Here is a 16,609-nt window from a genome sequence, read left to right on the forward strand (position 1 = left end):
TTGCATAACTTAGGAAGAACCTGCAAATGAAATTAAATCATGTACAGAGAAAAAGATTCAATAAATCTCTGAAGTGAAACACTCCCATATGCCAGTTAGGACCACTTGAAATGTCGGAGCACTTGGGGTGGCATTTAAATCCTTGAGTCAATACATTTGATGCCTGCAGAAAGCTAATTGAGGATGAGCATCCCTTCCCAAACTACCCTCCTGCTAATCTTATCAGGTTTCCATAAGATTCCACCAAATTCCATTTGGTGGAATCAGATCCAATCACTTGTTTTAGGAGACATTTATTCACATATTTTGATATGCAAGGTAGAGAAGAATGTTGAACTAATGTGGTCAAATCAGACAGGTATAGATGGTTTAAATGGTCAGCTTGCACCTGCTGGGGTGAAGGGCCTGTCTCTTTGTCTATGAGACTCTGATTCAATTAGCACCACAAACCACCTATGAAGTCACAGCACTGAAACGCAGGGAAGTCATTGCTGATCCCAAGGAAAATGAGAAATAGCATAATTTTCTCGTGTCTATTGATCCATGCATAGTTGTTGTTTTGGTCATTGCTTGAAAGCTTCAGAGCAACATGGACGAGAGCACTGAATCTACTGAGAATTGCTGACATAGCAGATTAAGCATCCTTTGTGGCTGTAATATTCCAAACTGGCCTGAAGGATTAGGACCCTGGAAACCTGACATGTTTTGTTATAGTCATATGTACATAGAGCTTTCCACAAATCACTTGAATCAATTATTGTTATTTGATTGAAGTTTAAGCTTGACCCAGAAAGCTCCTATCTTGCTTATCTTTTTAAACCTGACATGATGATTCTTTCATATAGAATCAACAAATTGCTTTGTTACTTTGAGCTGTCTCGCTGTCTGCTCTTGGGGATCTCTGCAGAAGGCGATGTCCACTCTGAGTTGCATTATGGAAGAGTTTAAAACATGTTATTAACTGTAAAAGAAGGAGACTTAGAAAAATTCCAAGATAATTTATCTCCCGATGAGTGCAATTTATCCAAATATGCACAGAGCTAACATGTGGTCAAAGCATGTGAAAGATTAGACTTAAGGTTAAGTAACAACCAAATATTTTGTAACAGAATATTTCCATGAGGGATATATTTCTTAGACGTCGAGTTTTGTTTAAAGCCTTATTTCTGTTGTCAATTCCGCCACCTTCCATTTCTTTTCCTGCAAACTCAGTCCTTACACTTTATGCTTTGTGCAACACCCATTGTCTGAAATCTACAATAATTGCCGGTGCTATTCTTTGACTTTCCACTCTTCAGCCCCGATATAATGCTATTAACCCATATCTTTATACTGTACATTTAAAAAAACATGGAACTCTGAATAAAGCAGGCTATTTTTTGTACACAGTGAACCAACAACTTGACTTTGCTTGTTTCCACACTCGCATGCATAGCTTCAAATCAAAATGTCTGACCTCATAAATTTCAATTAAAGTCTCTATGGAGATGTGACTAAACAAACAGACTTGACTTGGAAAATTAAAAATGTCTGTGAACACATTGCTTAAACCCATTGGCTTCCTCACCTATTTATTCAACACAATGATCATTTTACACAGGACAGTGTTTTTGTGGCGTGCACGGTATTTGTACTGAAGCTACACGTGCTTCTCATGAGGTTTGATAGTCCATGAGTTTAAATAGGTTATAATTCTGCATGGTTAGTTTGATGAGGAGATTGTAGTTCTAGAATTTTGATGCATTTCTTATGAATTGTTGCTTTTCTTATGGAACAGAAGTTTCATACAAAAACACAAATAATTTATCAATGATTCGTCACTTTTACAGAAAGGAGAATCAGCCTCTGATAAATTAGTAATTTGTTCTTAAATTAATTCTTACTTAGAGAAAAATCAAGATCAAGGATGGAATAAAATGCTCAGTTTGACATTTTGTCAAATCTAAAGGTGCAGGTTTCTCACAAAATATATATTAAATACCACAATTTAACACAAAGATTCGGCATGATTAGATCTTGTTTGAAGATATAGTGAGGTAGCTATTTTAAGAATTGGAGGTTTTTTGGATGTGCGATTAATGCATGATAACTTTTATTGATGATTTAATTTTGTGATACTTTGAAAAATGTACGTCATTTTGTGAAGCATATTGTCCATGCTTGTATATAGTGCCACCTATAGGTTAACTGGAATTTTTACTGAAGATGCATCATTGATTTGATTTAAATATAAAGTGAAATGAAGTTCCATCCTGGATTAAATGATTACATAAGTATTTTTATTTGGACATATTAACAATTTTGCAACGATTAATATTTAAACACGATTAAATTTTAATCTTTATTTGGATAACTCGTATGAAGTTAGAACCGTTTAAAGATAAATTTGTAAAGTGTTGTGTAGTTATTAATATTTTACATTTCAGAAAATATTTGTGTAAATAAATGAAATTGTCTGATTTCCCACAAATGTTATATCTGTATTATGATCATATTGTTTCATAAGTATTATTCTTTGGACTTTTAGCTAAAGTAGAAAGTTATAAAGTGAAGGTAAATTACTGACCTGAAGATAACATTGGCAAAAGGATGAAAGGACAGTAGGAGTAAATTGCGGATACCCACATTGGTAGGGCATGACTAATACTGCAAGGGTTACATTGGAACACATCAGTCCCTGTATTTAGAAATGATTTAGAAAGTAGAGAAAGAAAAGACAACACAAATAATTTGCTGAAAACTCAAAGGATGTCTTCATTACAAGCAACATGGCTTTAACTATTAAATTGCGAAGAGATATTGATTTAAAAAAAAAAAAGGATTTTGGCATGGGCAAATGTGATGTTATATATTTTGTACTTAAAAAGCATAGAACGGTGTTCTGTAGGATCAGGCATTAGGAATCGAAATAAACTTGAGGAACCATGCACAAAGATTATGAACAGGAGTAGAAATAGTCAAGAAGATTGCTAGTCATTATTGTACAAAATCTCAACACAAGTGGGGTAAAAATCATGCTCCATCTATTTAAATCCCTGCATTACAATGAGTACACATTGAAAAGTGTTTGCCCAGAAGTAATGTCTCCACTCGGGTTTGGAGAAATAATACCCGGATTTGAGGGTTAAATTAAGTATTACAGAAACTAGAGCTGCATCTAATGGATGTTAGAACTGCTGAGATATGACATCGGTAAGGTAGATGGGGAGAAGCTATTTCTATAGGAGGTAGTCCTGCATTTGGGCAATGTAGTAAAAATTAATAGATGCAGGCTATTCAAGTTTGAACTTAGGAAACATTTTTACATGTAGAGGGCAATTAAAAAATATTGTAGTTTTTGTCTTTTGCCATTGGCCCTTGTTGCAAAGTCATTAAAGTCTGCATTAAAGGAAGGCAAGAATGTGAAGTTACATTGCCGATCAGCTCTGATTTCCTTGTTCAGACAAACTTGTCAAAGACTGTAGCCTATTTCTAGACTAGATCAGTGAACATTTCTGTTTCAGATGCAATGTCTATGACTTTCAGTAGAAAAAAATACTGGCTTATTGGGGACACTAACACGGAATAAATACATTTCTAAGTGCTCTTTTCTGGTACATTAGCTTGTTTTAAAAAAAAGATATGTTTGAACTAGTTAATTATATGGGGAACAAGGGTAGGTAAGAATGAATAGAAAATACTTGTATAATAGTGGTTTATAGAGTTTATTAAATCTTAGTGTTGTATAAAATACAAAAGTGCTTTAAAGTAGCTGAAAGAAAATGAATATCAAAATGCATATTATCGGCTTGAAATATAGCTAAATAGCATGAGGAAGCAAAGGAAATGGTAATGACAGGGCCCACAGTTTTTGTTTGATTGCCATTAAATGGAAGTAAAAAATCGACCTTAATTTCCAGTATTTCATCATTTTGAAAAAAAAATTCTGAGGTGATCTTGGAATTAATCAGTATCAATGCAAGTGTGCATATTTATTAAAAAAAAAAACAATTTAATGAAAGAAAAATAAGCATTTGCTGAGTGAGCAAAATGTGATTCCCCCCCGTTTGTTTCAAGCAATTTGGTTGAGATGTTACTTTTTTTTAAATCCTGAGATTTGGTTAAAGTATATTTCGCAATTTAAATCTAAAGGCTGCAGGAAAATATGTGTATGTCCCGTAGAAAAATGTTTGCTGAACTCAGCAGGAACCAATCTTCAAATAAAGTAAGATTTGAAAAGTTTAAGTCTATTAGTTGAGATGTTCATCCTTTGAGAAAAGATGAATTAATTAAAAAATTAAGAAATATAAATGATTTCTGACTAAAAACTTCAATTATTGATTAAGTAGTTATTATTAATGTCATGTTTTTGCTTTCATATGAAGTATTTTTGAAAGTCGTGAAAATGCAACATAACACTATTTATTCCTTTCAGCTTGTCCTTTTCCTTTCAACATTGGGAAATTGTATACCAATTGTTAACCTTAGGTGCTGAATTTCTTTTAGGATGCCATTGGTATTCTAGGTGCAAATTGGGTCCCTGTTCATGGTGGCATTGATTTCTCCATTTGAAACATATTTGAAGAAGAGTTATTTCACAGAGTATACGTGTCAATTCGTGAGTTGTTAATTATAGTTTATGGTATGTGCAAGGAAAGCAGTCATTGCTAGAGCAAGTGGAACTAGTTTGTGTCTGAAAGAGCATTCGCAATGCCAAGTTTTAGTGATTGCACATCTTTCAGTTCATTCGTTGTTGACTTTTGTATCATGCCAGACACAAATAAAAAAGGAATTAGTTTAAGAAAACAAATGTCTCTACATGCCCAAGTTATAATATCCCTGAAAGTTTTGCTGCTTTTTGCAATATTATCATTGATACTGTCTTTGTTCACTGGTTAACTGACATTGCTTCACAACTTTTTTTTTTGCTTGATAATATGACTCGCTCTTTGCAATCTACAGTAATGCTTAGCAAGTAATTTTCATTGTTCCTTTTCAATGCACAGCAAGAGAATCTTTCATCTTCAGTGAATTGAGTTCATACAAAATTCAGATCCCTGCACTTTAATCACCCATCAAGTGAATTCCAGGCCTTCGTTGGTTTCCGGTCCTGCAATATTTAGAATTTAATATTCTCATTCTTGTTTCCAGACACCACAATGTCCTCACATCTATGTCCTTTCCCCTCTCACTTTTTTTTGTAGCCTCCCTGACCAAGTCACTCATCCTTTTCTGGCTTCCTGTTCAACCAGATTTTTATGACCGTATTACTGCCAACTGTGCCTTCAGTCACCCAAGTCTGAGGCTTTTGAATTGCCTTTCTGGGCCTCAATCCTTTTGGTCATCGGTTCAACTTAATTTAATTGTGAAGTTGGTTTGTTTTGTATCGTTTCTGCAAAATGGGTTGATGTTTTAATATCATGTGTGTTGTATATATGTAAATTATTGTAATATAAATGTTATTTCTATTGATGAATGTATTTTTTGTTTCCTGTATTTGCTTTATACTTGGGCAGAGTTTAGCAGATCAGTTACATGGAAGTTTAAAAAGATCCATGCTCTTTGAATACATTATGCCAATATATGTCAATATCTAAGTACTTCTTGCAATGATTTTTCTTTGTGAAAACGAGCCGATGACAGTGGCATATTAATTCATCTGTTTTCGGTTGAATCTGGGTGCGAGAGCTGTTTTTTGAGGTGGTCTTTGAACATTTACTCAGCGTTTTTGACAGTGGTTCCAAGCATAATTTTCATTTAAATTATCATAATCAATATTCCAAGGCGATGCACTGCTCGAGGCAAAAGATGTTGCTGCAGCACATTGGTTCCTTGAATTTTCTAGTTAATCTAAATTTCATTTTTAATTTTTGTTGTAATTTCAATCTTCTCTGATTTAACAAAATAATTTGAATAGGTATTTAAATTATTGGATACAGTTCCTGTGCACCTGAGAAATGATTAGCAGAATAGCTCAAATAACCAAGGGGACATGTCTGTTACATTGCTGGTAGCTGGTAAGTTGGATTTGGTGATTTTAGTTATCAAATTGTGTTTTCTGATCATCTCTGCAATCAAGAAAAGTAACCTTTGTGTGACATTTGCTCTTAACATTGTTCAGGTTCAGCATCTGAAACTGTTTCCTTAGATTTGGTGTATCTTTAGGTGTCCAAAGCTGTAGTAATTTTTAGCAAGTCTCTAATTGAATGGAAAATATGAAGCTCGTACATTGCTTTGATGCTCACAGCATTCTTCCAGTGTGGTATTTACTCCAAAAGGAATTTCCTCAATATCCTGCAGCTCCACTCTTGCTCCCCCTCCCCCATTCGTAACAAGGACAGAGTCCCCCTTGTCCTCACCTTCCACCCCATACAGCATATAATCCTCCAACATTTTCGCCACCTCCAACGTGATCCCACCACTGGCCACATCTTCCCATCCCCACCCCTTTCTGCTTTCCGCAGAGACCGTTCCCTCCGAAACTCCCTGGCCAACTCATCCCTTCCCACCGAAAACACCCCCTCCCCAGGTACTTTCCCCTGCAACCGCAGGAGCTGCACCACCTGTCCCTTTACCTCCACCCTCGACTCCATCCAAGGACCCTAACAGTCTTTCCAGGTGAAGCAGAGGTTCACCAATCTCATCTGCAGTATATGCTGTGCCAGGTATCAACTTCTCTACTTCGGCGAGACCAAATGCAGGCTTGGCGATTGTTTCGCTGAACACCTCCGCTCAGTCCGTCTTAACTTACGTGATCTCCGGTTGCTCAGCACTTCAACTCACCCTCCCATCCCCAATCTGACCTTTCTGTCCTGGGTTTCCTCCATTGTCAGAGTGAGGCCCAGTGCAAATTGTAGGAACAGCACCTCATATTTCACTTGGGTAGTTTACACCCCAACAATATGAACATTGACTTCTCTAACTTCAAATAGCCCTTGCCTCCCCTCTCTCTCCCCCTTCCCAGTTCTCCCAACCGTCTTACTGCCTCCGACTACATTCTATCTTTGTCCCGCCCACTACCCTGACATCAGTCTGAAGAAGGGTCTTGACCTGAAACATCACCCATTCCTTCTCACCAGAGATGCTGCCTGTCCTGCGGAGTTACTCCTGCACTTCGTGTCTACCTTTGATTTAAACCAGCATCTGCAGTTCTTTGTTACACATGTAAATTAACAAATAAATTAACTGATAAATGAAGAGGAGCAATGTTGCATTATGAATTACAAATTTTCCGTTTAATTATGTCCTTGGAAGAGAACTGGAAACCTGCTCTGAATTAATGTTGTAACTTGGCATAAAATATCAGTGTTTACTGTAGCAGGTGATAATTCATTATAATTTAACTAGATTTAATAATTGTAAAGTAGTCGTAATAATTTTATAATGATACTCTGTTTTGTAAAAGTATTTCTTAGTGCAGGTTAGTGGTTACTGACCAGGGGAATTGACAGCCACATGAGGGAGAATAGGTTACAGTGAAATGTGTGGCAAAAGGGATTAATGGGTTTGCTCTGAGAACTAACATGGACTTGATGGGCTAAATGGTCTCGGGAAATACTCGGGAAAGGAAGTAAGGCCTTTTCATATTGTATTGCATGTGTGTTCGTGGATTCGCAATACAGTTTCAATAAGGCGATACAGTTGCAAATCTTTTGAAATTTGACTGGCCTCAAGCTTGGAAAACTGCCAACATTACACATGTTAACTGTGCATTTCCTTAGTTACATTGATACCATAAATGCATAGTCCAGGGAGGACAACGCCTACTCTGACCCCAGTCAGTAAACTTAGTCCAGACCTGCAAGCATGATTACACTTGCTATGGGCACCAGTTTCATTATGCTGTTTTAATTGATGAATGTATATGACTTAACAAAAATGAGTGCACAAAATTTCTTTTGAGTTCAGTCTTTCATGTTTGAAGAAGATATCTGAAAGAAACGTTTAAAAAAGAAGTTGACCCAGTTATCAACATGTTTGTTGGATCTCAGCGATTACCATTGCTCATTGATAGAGATGCTAAACTTCAACAAAGTAGCTTATTGGGGGGGGGGGTATGCTACTGGTATAAAATGATCACCTGCCCCCTGTCTATACGTGGCAATTTATTCTCATCTTTTATGTATACTAAAATCAATAATGGAAAAAAATCAATGACACCTCCCATATTACTGTGGTCCATCCTTGGTGCTATGAGTTTTGCTGTTCACTTCACTGTTGTGGTCATTGCCAGTGCCTTTGTGTCAAAATTGTGGCGAACATCATCCTTGGCACTGCTGAACACAAGGGAAGTGTTCAACTTTGAACTGTCATTATATCACAACATGTTAGTATTGCATTTCTTTTTGAGGAAGTTAGTTACATTCTGTGCAGTTTAACTATGTAATGCAGTGCTCAAGATCTCCCCACAGCTGAGACGTGCAGCAGCTTTTAACTTGGGCAAACAACATTACATTTCCTTTTAGCCACTCAACTAAGTCAAAACAAAACCTCTGTTCTGCTTCCAGCCAACATGAACATTTATTTTACTTAGCTCTACTATTCTGGATTATACGATTCCTTCCTGATCAATGGCAATTACTTTAAACAATTAGGCCTTATGTGACAGTGAAGTAGTGTGAATTTTTTTGTTTTTCAGTTCTGTCATTGTAAAGTTATGCTTCAGCTTTCCAACCTGTAACTGTAATTGTCTATATTTTTCAATAAATTACTTAAATTGCAGAAAGCTCAATGCTGTTGAAGCAGTAAGATTCATTACTCAGGTATTTTCACTGATGTAATCTAAAACCTTTTATTCAGCCAATTCTCCCTTTGTCTAAACTTCAAGACAAAATGGTTAACTTAGAAAGTTTAGACAGAGTACACAGCTAATTATTGCCATTGCTAAGGTACTTGACAGCAGCATCTTAAATCTATTCCTCATCCACACGCTATGGACGGATAATTTGAAAGATTATGTAAAGTCTGTGTACTTAGCAGGAATGTGAAAAATACATTGATGTTGAAGATGACCAGTGGCATATGGTAGTCCCTGTTTGGATAAAACCCCAGGACCTAGACCACAATATTGCCAGTTTGTTTCATCCCAGTCAGTAGATTATATTTCCTACTAAGGACGTGAGGTTGTGAAAAGTCCATGACAAAAGTGTCCAAAAGCTACAGTCTCTATGCTTAACCCTATTTTAGGTTTGTTCCAGGAGTTGATTCAAAATTTAAAAAAATGCCAGAGCACTTTGACCAATAATGAAATTAATCTTGAATCACTCTTATGTTGCAAAGAAATGATGGCGGATCATTGGTTTTATCAACAGCGTTAAACTCTGAAACATCTATAATGCAAATTTTAAACTGACTAATTAGAAGTAGCTTTAATTTGCTCAATATTGTTAATTAAAAGTTTAAGGATGTTAATACTGAAGTGTTTTTTTTTTTTGCAGACCCCAATCATGAAGGTGCAGCAGAGGGAATTGAAAATATGGCTGATGCTGTCACACATGCTCGTTTTGTGGGCACAGACCCTGCGAGTGACGAAGTTGTCCTAATGAAAATCCTGCAGGTAATGCTGCCTGTTAGTTAATGTAAAGAAAAACAGCGGAACCAATTAGTTACTGGTATTAAAATGAAATCTGGTTACTTGGCCAGTAATTAGAGTAATGATGTATTCAATTTCATTCAAATCCATGTGGGGATTCCATGTTTTGGCTTCAGGATTTCTCCTTTGTCTCTGTTGTGAACCAGGGGATTACATAGTACTCTACATTGTTCTGATTAATTCCTTCCCTTGTCCTCGGCTTACTTTGTCTTTTTGGTAAATTCTTCCTCTCCTAATAAGTTACATGGGCACAATGGATTCCATACTTCAGCCGTTTGCTTGGAATTCTAAATGTATAATTGATGGAAGTCTGTTTGATCACTTGCTTGATATCACATAGCATGATATGCTGGCCCTAGTTACTCCCCACACATACAATAATCCTCTTGCCCCCCCCCCCCCACCCCTCCTCTCTGAACACCCACCATCCATCTACTGTATCCGCTGTTCCAGGTGTCAATTGTGTACACCGGCAAGATCAAGCGCAGGCTCGGCGATTGTTTCGCGGAACACCTCCGCTCAGTCCGCCTTAACCTACCTGATCTCCCGGTTGCTCAGCACTTTAGCCCCTCCTCCCATTCCCAACCTGACCTTTCTGTCCTAGGCCTCCTCCATTGTCAGAGTGAGGCCCAGTGCAAATTGGAGGAACAGCACCTCCTATTTCGCTCGGATAGCTTACACCCCAGCGATATGAACATTGACTTATCTAGCTTCAAACAGCCCTTGCTTTCCCTCTCTCTCTATCCCCTCCCCTTTCCCAGTTCTTCCTCCAGTCTTACAGTCTCCGACTACATTCCATCTCTGTCCCGCACACTCCCCTGACATCAGTCTGAAGAAGGGCCTTGACCCAAAATATCACCCATTCCTTCTCTCCAGAATTGCTGCCTGTCCCGCTGAGTTACTCCAGCATTTTGTGTCTACGTTCGATTTAAACCAGCATCTGCAGTTCTTTCCTACACATGATATCACTTCATGTGAACAAAGACATGTTGGTTGGTTAAATCGCCACTGTAAACTACTCTTAGTTGCAAAAAAGAACCTAAGGGAATTGATGGCATGTGTAAAAGAGAATAAATTGTAGGACCATTGGGAAATAATGAGCGCAGGAATTAAAAAAAAAATGGGATTACTCCCCTGGTTGCTGGCATAGACCTGACAAGCCAAATGGTCATCATTTGCATCATTATAACGTTAGGGATAAGTATGTTTGGCTTGAACAAGAACAACAAGACTAATTGAATTTTCCCCAGCAAACATGAGAAAACTTTGAGCAAGCTGGACTCTGCCACTGGATTCTATGTGGTACAGGAATGGTGCATTGTGACAAGCACAAATTGTTTTGTAATGTATGGTGCTTCACTATGGCTGAAATATGGATGACCTTTGTCATCTTGTTTAAATTGTTTTTGATAGTCACCTCTGCATGAAAATGCAAACTGCTAACATTTTCCAATTATTAAATCATGTGTTTTTCTGAGTTGGAAATATAGCGTGGGAGTGAATTTTTTTTCTCCATGAGCAACTACAATATACACCAACCTGAGAAGAGTAATCTGCATCATGACAACTTTTTGGATCCAATTAGTGCTGAATTTAAGTAAAAATTTGCATTTCTAGTCTTGAATTTACTGAGAATTGGGGTTATTTGTTGCGAGTGCAACTTTTAACTTTGGGCCCTGAGTGGTGAAAGCTGCATTGGTTTGTGATGATTGGTTTTGGTTAAAATTGGTTTTCAAGAGAGAGTTAGAATTAGCTCTTAGGGCTAAAGGAATCAAGGGATATGGGGAAAAAGCAGGAACGAGGTACTGATTTTAGATGATCAACCATGATCATATGGAATTGCAGTGCTGGATCAAAGGGCCAATTGAAAATACATCGTATATTGATCTCCGCTTTTAAAATTAGTTTGTTGATGAGCTTTCTCAGCAGGTTTATAAAATTAACAAGGGATTCCGATTGATCTATTTTAATACAGTGTAGGATAAAGCGTGCATTGAATTGAATTAAGCATTTGTGTTTATTTCTGAAAAAGTTTTGCATTGGATGGCTGCATGGATCGAAACATGAACATTTTGCTTTATCATTTTTAGGTCTTGAGAACCTTACTCCTTACTCCTGTTGGTGCTCACCTGACTAATGAATCTGTTTGTGAAATTATGCAGTCATGTTTTCGAATATGCTTTGAAATGAGGCTCAGTGGTAAGTTTTCTTGGCTGTGTGCCTGTTTCTCTATTATCTTTTTAAGTTTTGTATTCTTGTTTTATGATGACTAAGTGAAGTAATTAATTGGCAACTTTACCAGATCACACATGCAGTTTATCCCACGTAGATTGATTTATTATTAATCGAATTTTGATGTTTTAATAATTTGAATCTATATACATAGTTTATGAATGTCCCTATCAGTGACACTTAAAAATATTTTCTCATTTCAATCTTAAAGCTTGCTCTCAACTTGGAGTGTGCTCTGTCTTGTTGATGAGTGAGGTATGACTGCATGAAGACCCGGGATGTGCATCCCTACACTTTGCGAACCGTCCCCCTTTCTTCTGGTGTTCTCTTTAGTTTTTTGTCTAGATGTATAGTGGACACAGGCCCTTCGATCCACTGAGTACACGCCGACCAGCGATCATCCCCTATACTATTTCTATCCTACACACTAGGGACAATTTACAGAGGCCAATTAACCTACAATCCGGAGCTCCCGGAGGAAACCCACACGGTCACAGGGAGAACGTGCAAACTCCATCCAGATAGCACCCGTAGTCAGAATCAAACCCGGGTCCCTGGCACTGTAAGGCAGCAACTCTACCGATGCTTGACTGTACCACCCACAGTGGGTTAACAACTGAATCACTTTTTGTTGTTGATCTGAAACCTGGTGGCTTGCTTCCTGTTCCCTCCTTAGCTGTGCAGATTGAATTCACCGGACGATCCACCCCTTTAAAAAATGTTCGATTTGTATAACTATGTGGCACCAAACCAGGTCCTTCAGCCCAACTTGTCCATGCTGATCAAGTTGCCTAACCAGACGGCACATATCCCTGAAGTATGCAAATAGTGAAAGTAAATGCTGCAGGTTGGCACAATGTGCTTTGCGGCAGCTCATCACTATAGTTAGCCCACAGTTTAAAAGTATATAGTGGCAAACAATTATAATGATGTTTATATAGATAGGTACTGATGAAATGCTGTCTCCTTCACTCTTATCATACAGTTTGTGATAAACTCTAGATACAATTATTTGAATAAAACCAGTCTTAATCATGAATTGGAGGAGAAACATATTTTAAATATTACACAAACTTTATAGCAGTCTTTGATTGAAGCTGCAAGGACATTCCACAATCAATAATTATTTTGTGGGAAAGACGAGTGATCAGTTGTTCTTGCTGGTAGTTTTACTAAATTGAAAGGATCTAAGCATAAAACTGGGACAAAGCACTATTTAATTAACAGTTAGACTGATCAGAGCAGGTAGTTTGCAACATTAGCAGTAGCAACATTAAACTAATCAGAGTAAGTAGTTTGTTTTTCTTAATTAGAAAACATACTAAATCTGCAACTGACTGGCAGATAGACTTATTTTATGGGCTGGATCATCCAACCTAACACACCAGCCACTCAACTTGTAGTTGTGACTGCACCAGCAAGAAATATCCCATTCAGTCCCATTGAAATTCCTTCCAGGTTTGTAGGCTGACTCCATGGTCGATTCAATGTTGCCTTCACACATGAAGGATGGTTGGTGGTGGTGATGAGGGAGGGGAGGGGAGTACTCCTAGTTACTGCAGGTCAGACAATCTACCCCCCCCTTAAATGACTCTCAAATAACTTATTCCCACTTAACTGCGCATACTGAATTCTTATAGCTATGTTGGAATTCTGGCAGGACATTTTGTGTTTTCTCCTTCATCCTTTGCGCATCCCATTTGTGCTTTAAAAAGGTCTCGTTTTTGGTGTCACCACTTTTTATGCAGTTCACTTGCTCAGTTTGCTGTTTATTAAGGAACCATGTTAAATTCTTGGATTTCTTGCAAAATCAGGTGCAAAGTAAATTTTATTGCAGCTGGGTTTAATGTATGCACTTTTATCCCACTAGGTTGATAAAAGGCATAGTGTTTGGAAATATAAATAAATAAGTTAAATAAGTTGAGTGAGTGTGCCGCTGGTAAATTACTAAGCTCAAGTGGAACAAATTCATAGTGCCTCATGTTAGGAATATTTGTTTCATGATATTTAACTAACCTGCAATGTGGTTGACGTAAGATATATTTTGCATAAAGGGGGCATTGCTGGTTGGTGGTGTGTAGTGTTTGGTTGCGTTCCACACAGGCCATTAAAGGACCTTTGCAGCATCAGGACGATCCAAGTTTTCCATTCTAGCTGCCTGTTGAAGATTTAACCCTCTGTGATGAACATTTCCTCACTTTAAAGTCTTAGAAATTCGAGATTAGAAATGGCTTTCATCAAGATTTGACTTTATCTGTCTCTGTTAGAACTATATGTAATGGACGTGTGTTCCGAAATATGTGCCTTATATTAAAAGCAGTAAAAGGGCATCTTGTGCTGTAAATGGATAAACAGACAGCTGCTCGCAAGGACTGACAGTGCTGCAGTGCCATCTTCCTTCTGTTTGTGTCTGACAAATGCATTGAGTTTAATTTAAAATGGTTTAATAAGCTCTGCTTAATCCTTAGTAAACAAAACTAGGAGGGAGGTCTACTTGTTGGAGCCTCTTGATAATATCACAATGCATAATGACACCTGTGCTATTTGTTTTTTCTCTCTGCAGAGTTATTGAGGAAATCTGCTGAACACACACTGGTCGACATGGTGCAGCTGCTGTTCTCAAGGTAGAAATGCTGAGATTAACCTGTCATAGTTCTCCTTTGGGGCTAGCCAAGGGCAACTATTTTGTGTGTTGATACCTTAATATCAAAAAAGTGGACTTGTTTCATTATTATTGTTTAGATTTCATCAGTGCAAATATAAAACTTCTATGATCTAAAATGGTCTCTTAAATTTTCAATTGAACAGTGGTATTGTCAAGCTATAATTATTTGGAATTGAGTTAATTTTTTCTTGTTTATGGTGGTGTGAACTGCTTTGAAGATCTGTGTGATGTTGCCTTTTGAACATATTATTTGGTTTGTGTGAATCCAAGTTTTTGTTCAGTAACAGTTTTATCATCCTAGCCTTCTATCACAGAATGTCACAGCTTCACATTTCCTCTTTCCATTCTCTCTGGCTTTACACTAGTTGAACTGACACTTGGCTCCTCTGCCTCCCAGATTACTGAGCCAGCCATTAGGCTGTATATACTAGTATTGGGTCAATTTTGTCCTCTGACACAGTGGTTTATATATGTATGAACAATGTAAGCTGACTTTAATGGACTGGATATCCACAGGTATTTTGTCAGTTCAAAGCAGCTGCCTAATCTATTCAAAGCACAATAAACCGGGCAACTTAACCTTCATTCTCGGGATCAGCTGGGGGTAAGCCAGTATTTCATCTGCAGCTCCTTCTGCAACTCATTCTGAGTCTCAAATGTAAGTTTCTATGTTAATTGTGGCAGAATGTGATACTGTTGCATTGTACCCTTTGCACACCAAGATGACCATCTGGAGAGCGACTTAGCAAGTTCGTGACCAAGTGGATTTGGAACTGCCTACACTATGCTGGCAGGGTCATTTGATGTAGCTACTGCCCAGCTGATCCTCCAAGCTCTCTTTATATGATGTTTCATTTCACACAAATTAGTTGCTGTTTTTTTCCAGTGACACTATTATTTTGTGTCCAATGCAAGTAATACTTTTGATATTGAAGATCAAGAAATTGATCTGCATTTCAAATTTGTCCATTGTAAATGCTTATCCACAGTCTCTGCTATACTTTGCCCCCCTTTGTGCTTTTTCTCTGTCCCAGTGAAGGAGTATCTATCTTCCTTTTGCGGCCCCAGGAAAAAAATTGGAAACAAGGTTTTACAGGCCTCTTTAGCATGCAGCTGTAGTCCTGTAATATATTTGTTCCTGTCAATTTTTGTGATAAAAATAGTATTCTTTCTCTTAAAATGTTGCATGCACACTGTCAATAAGATTTCTGTTCAGGTGAGCAGATATGGTTTCACATTTTTATAAATTGCTAGAAGAAGTGGAGCCATGTATGCTGTTCGGGCAGAAATCGTAGAAAGCAATGGGGAATTACTGTAATTTAATTGATAGTAGGCGTGCAGCATTTAAAAGATAAACCTTTACTTTAAGAAGTCTGATTATCGTCAGATATTCAATAAATTATGAGAAGAAACTGGTATCTAGTTTGTCCAGAGAGTTCTGTCCATTCTCTCTTTTGTAATCTTAAATTGGTTTTAATATACAATTTAATATCGTGTGTTTTGTCTGTCCAAAACTATCTCTGTTTTATTTTTCCGATATTGCATGGTTCATTTTAAGGCAGCTGCACTTTATTACAAAGACACTCAGTCCCGCAGCTTTACTCCTTAAAGGAATATGAAACTTGGGCAGTAATGCATGGATTGCATGATCTAGCACCTGCTCTCTTTGCCTAATAATCTTCTTCATGTGGTTTTTAACATTGGTGTATATATTGCTAAGTAATTTATCTTGTGTTTTCATAAGTCTATGTATTACTAGACTTGTGCAGCACGAAAGCAGGCTCTGTGGCCCAACTCGTCCATGCTCTCAAAATGCAATCGATGCTAATCCCATTTGCCTGCATTTGGCCGAATCCCTTCATTCCTCTCTTTCTAGACTCTACCCTCGGAAAAGGTTGTGACCGTTCACTTATCTATGCCTTTTATTACTGAAACTATTCTGTGGAATTTACTTTTATACTTTCTAACGTTTGTTAATGTTCTGCAGGTTACCTCAATTTAAAGAAGAAGCCAAAAGTTTTGTGGGAACCAGTATGAAGAAGGTAGACTGATATTTTATTTTCCGTTGATTCCATGGTGGCTTTTAGTTTAAATAGGGCTGTGTGTTTAATTTACTTCATCCTGTTTTTGTGTGTTTTCTT

At 37.5% G+C, this 16,609-nt stretch overlaps 1 protein-coding gene across 4 annotated transcripts in view; it reads left to right on the plus strand.

Moving 5' to 3' along the window:
- Positions 1 to 16,609, plus strand: part of gbf1 (golgi brefeldin A resistant guanine nucleotide exchange factor 1) — a 161,004-nt gene that overhangs the window by 87,713 nt on the left and 56,682 nt on the right. For all 4 annotated transcript variants that reach the window (XM_055661779.1, XM_055661778.1, XM_055661775.1 and 1 more), the window contains exons 5-8: positions 9,417 to 9,535; positions 11,662 to 11,770; positions 14,367 to 14,427; positions 16,456 to 16,510. In XM_055661779.1, the coding sequence (XP_055517754.1) occupies positions 9,417 to 9,535; positions 11,662 to 11,770; positions 14,367 to 14,427; positions 16,456 to 16,510 (344 nt within the window). The remainder of the gene's footprint in view (positions 1 to 9,416; positions 9,536 to 11,661; positions 11,771 to 14,366; positions 14,428 to 16,455; positions 16,511 to 16,609) is intronic.

The sequence above is a fragment of the Leucoraja erinacea genome, chromosome 34 (genome assembly GCF_028641065.1).
Source record: "Leucoraja erinacea ecotype New England chromosome 34, Leri_hhj_1, whole genome shotgun sequence".
Lineage (NCBI taxonomy): Eukaryota > Metazoa > Chordata > Chondrichthyes > Rajiformes > Rajidae > Leucoraja > Leucoraja erinaceus.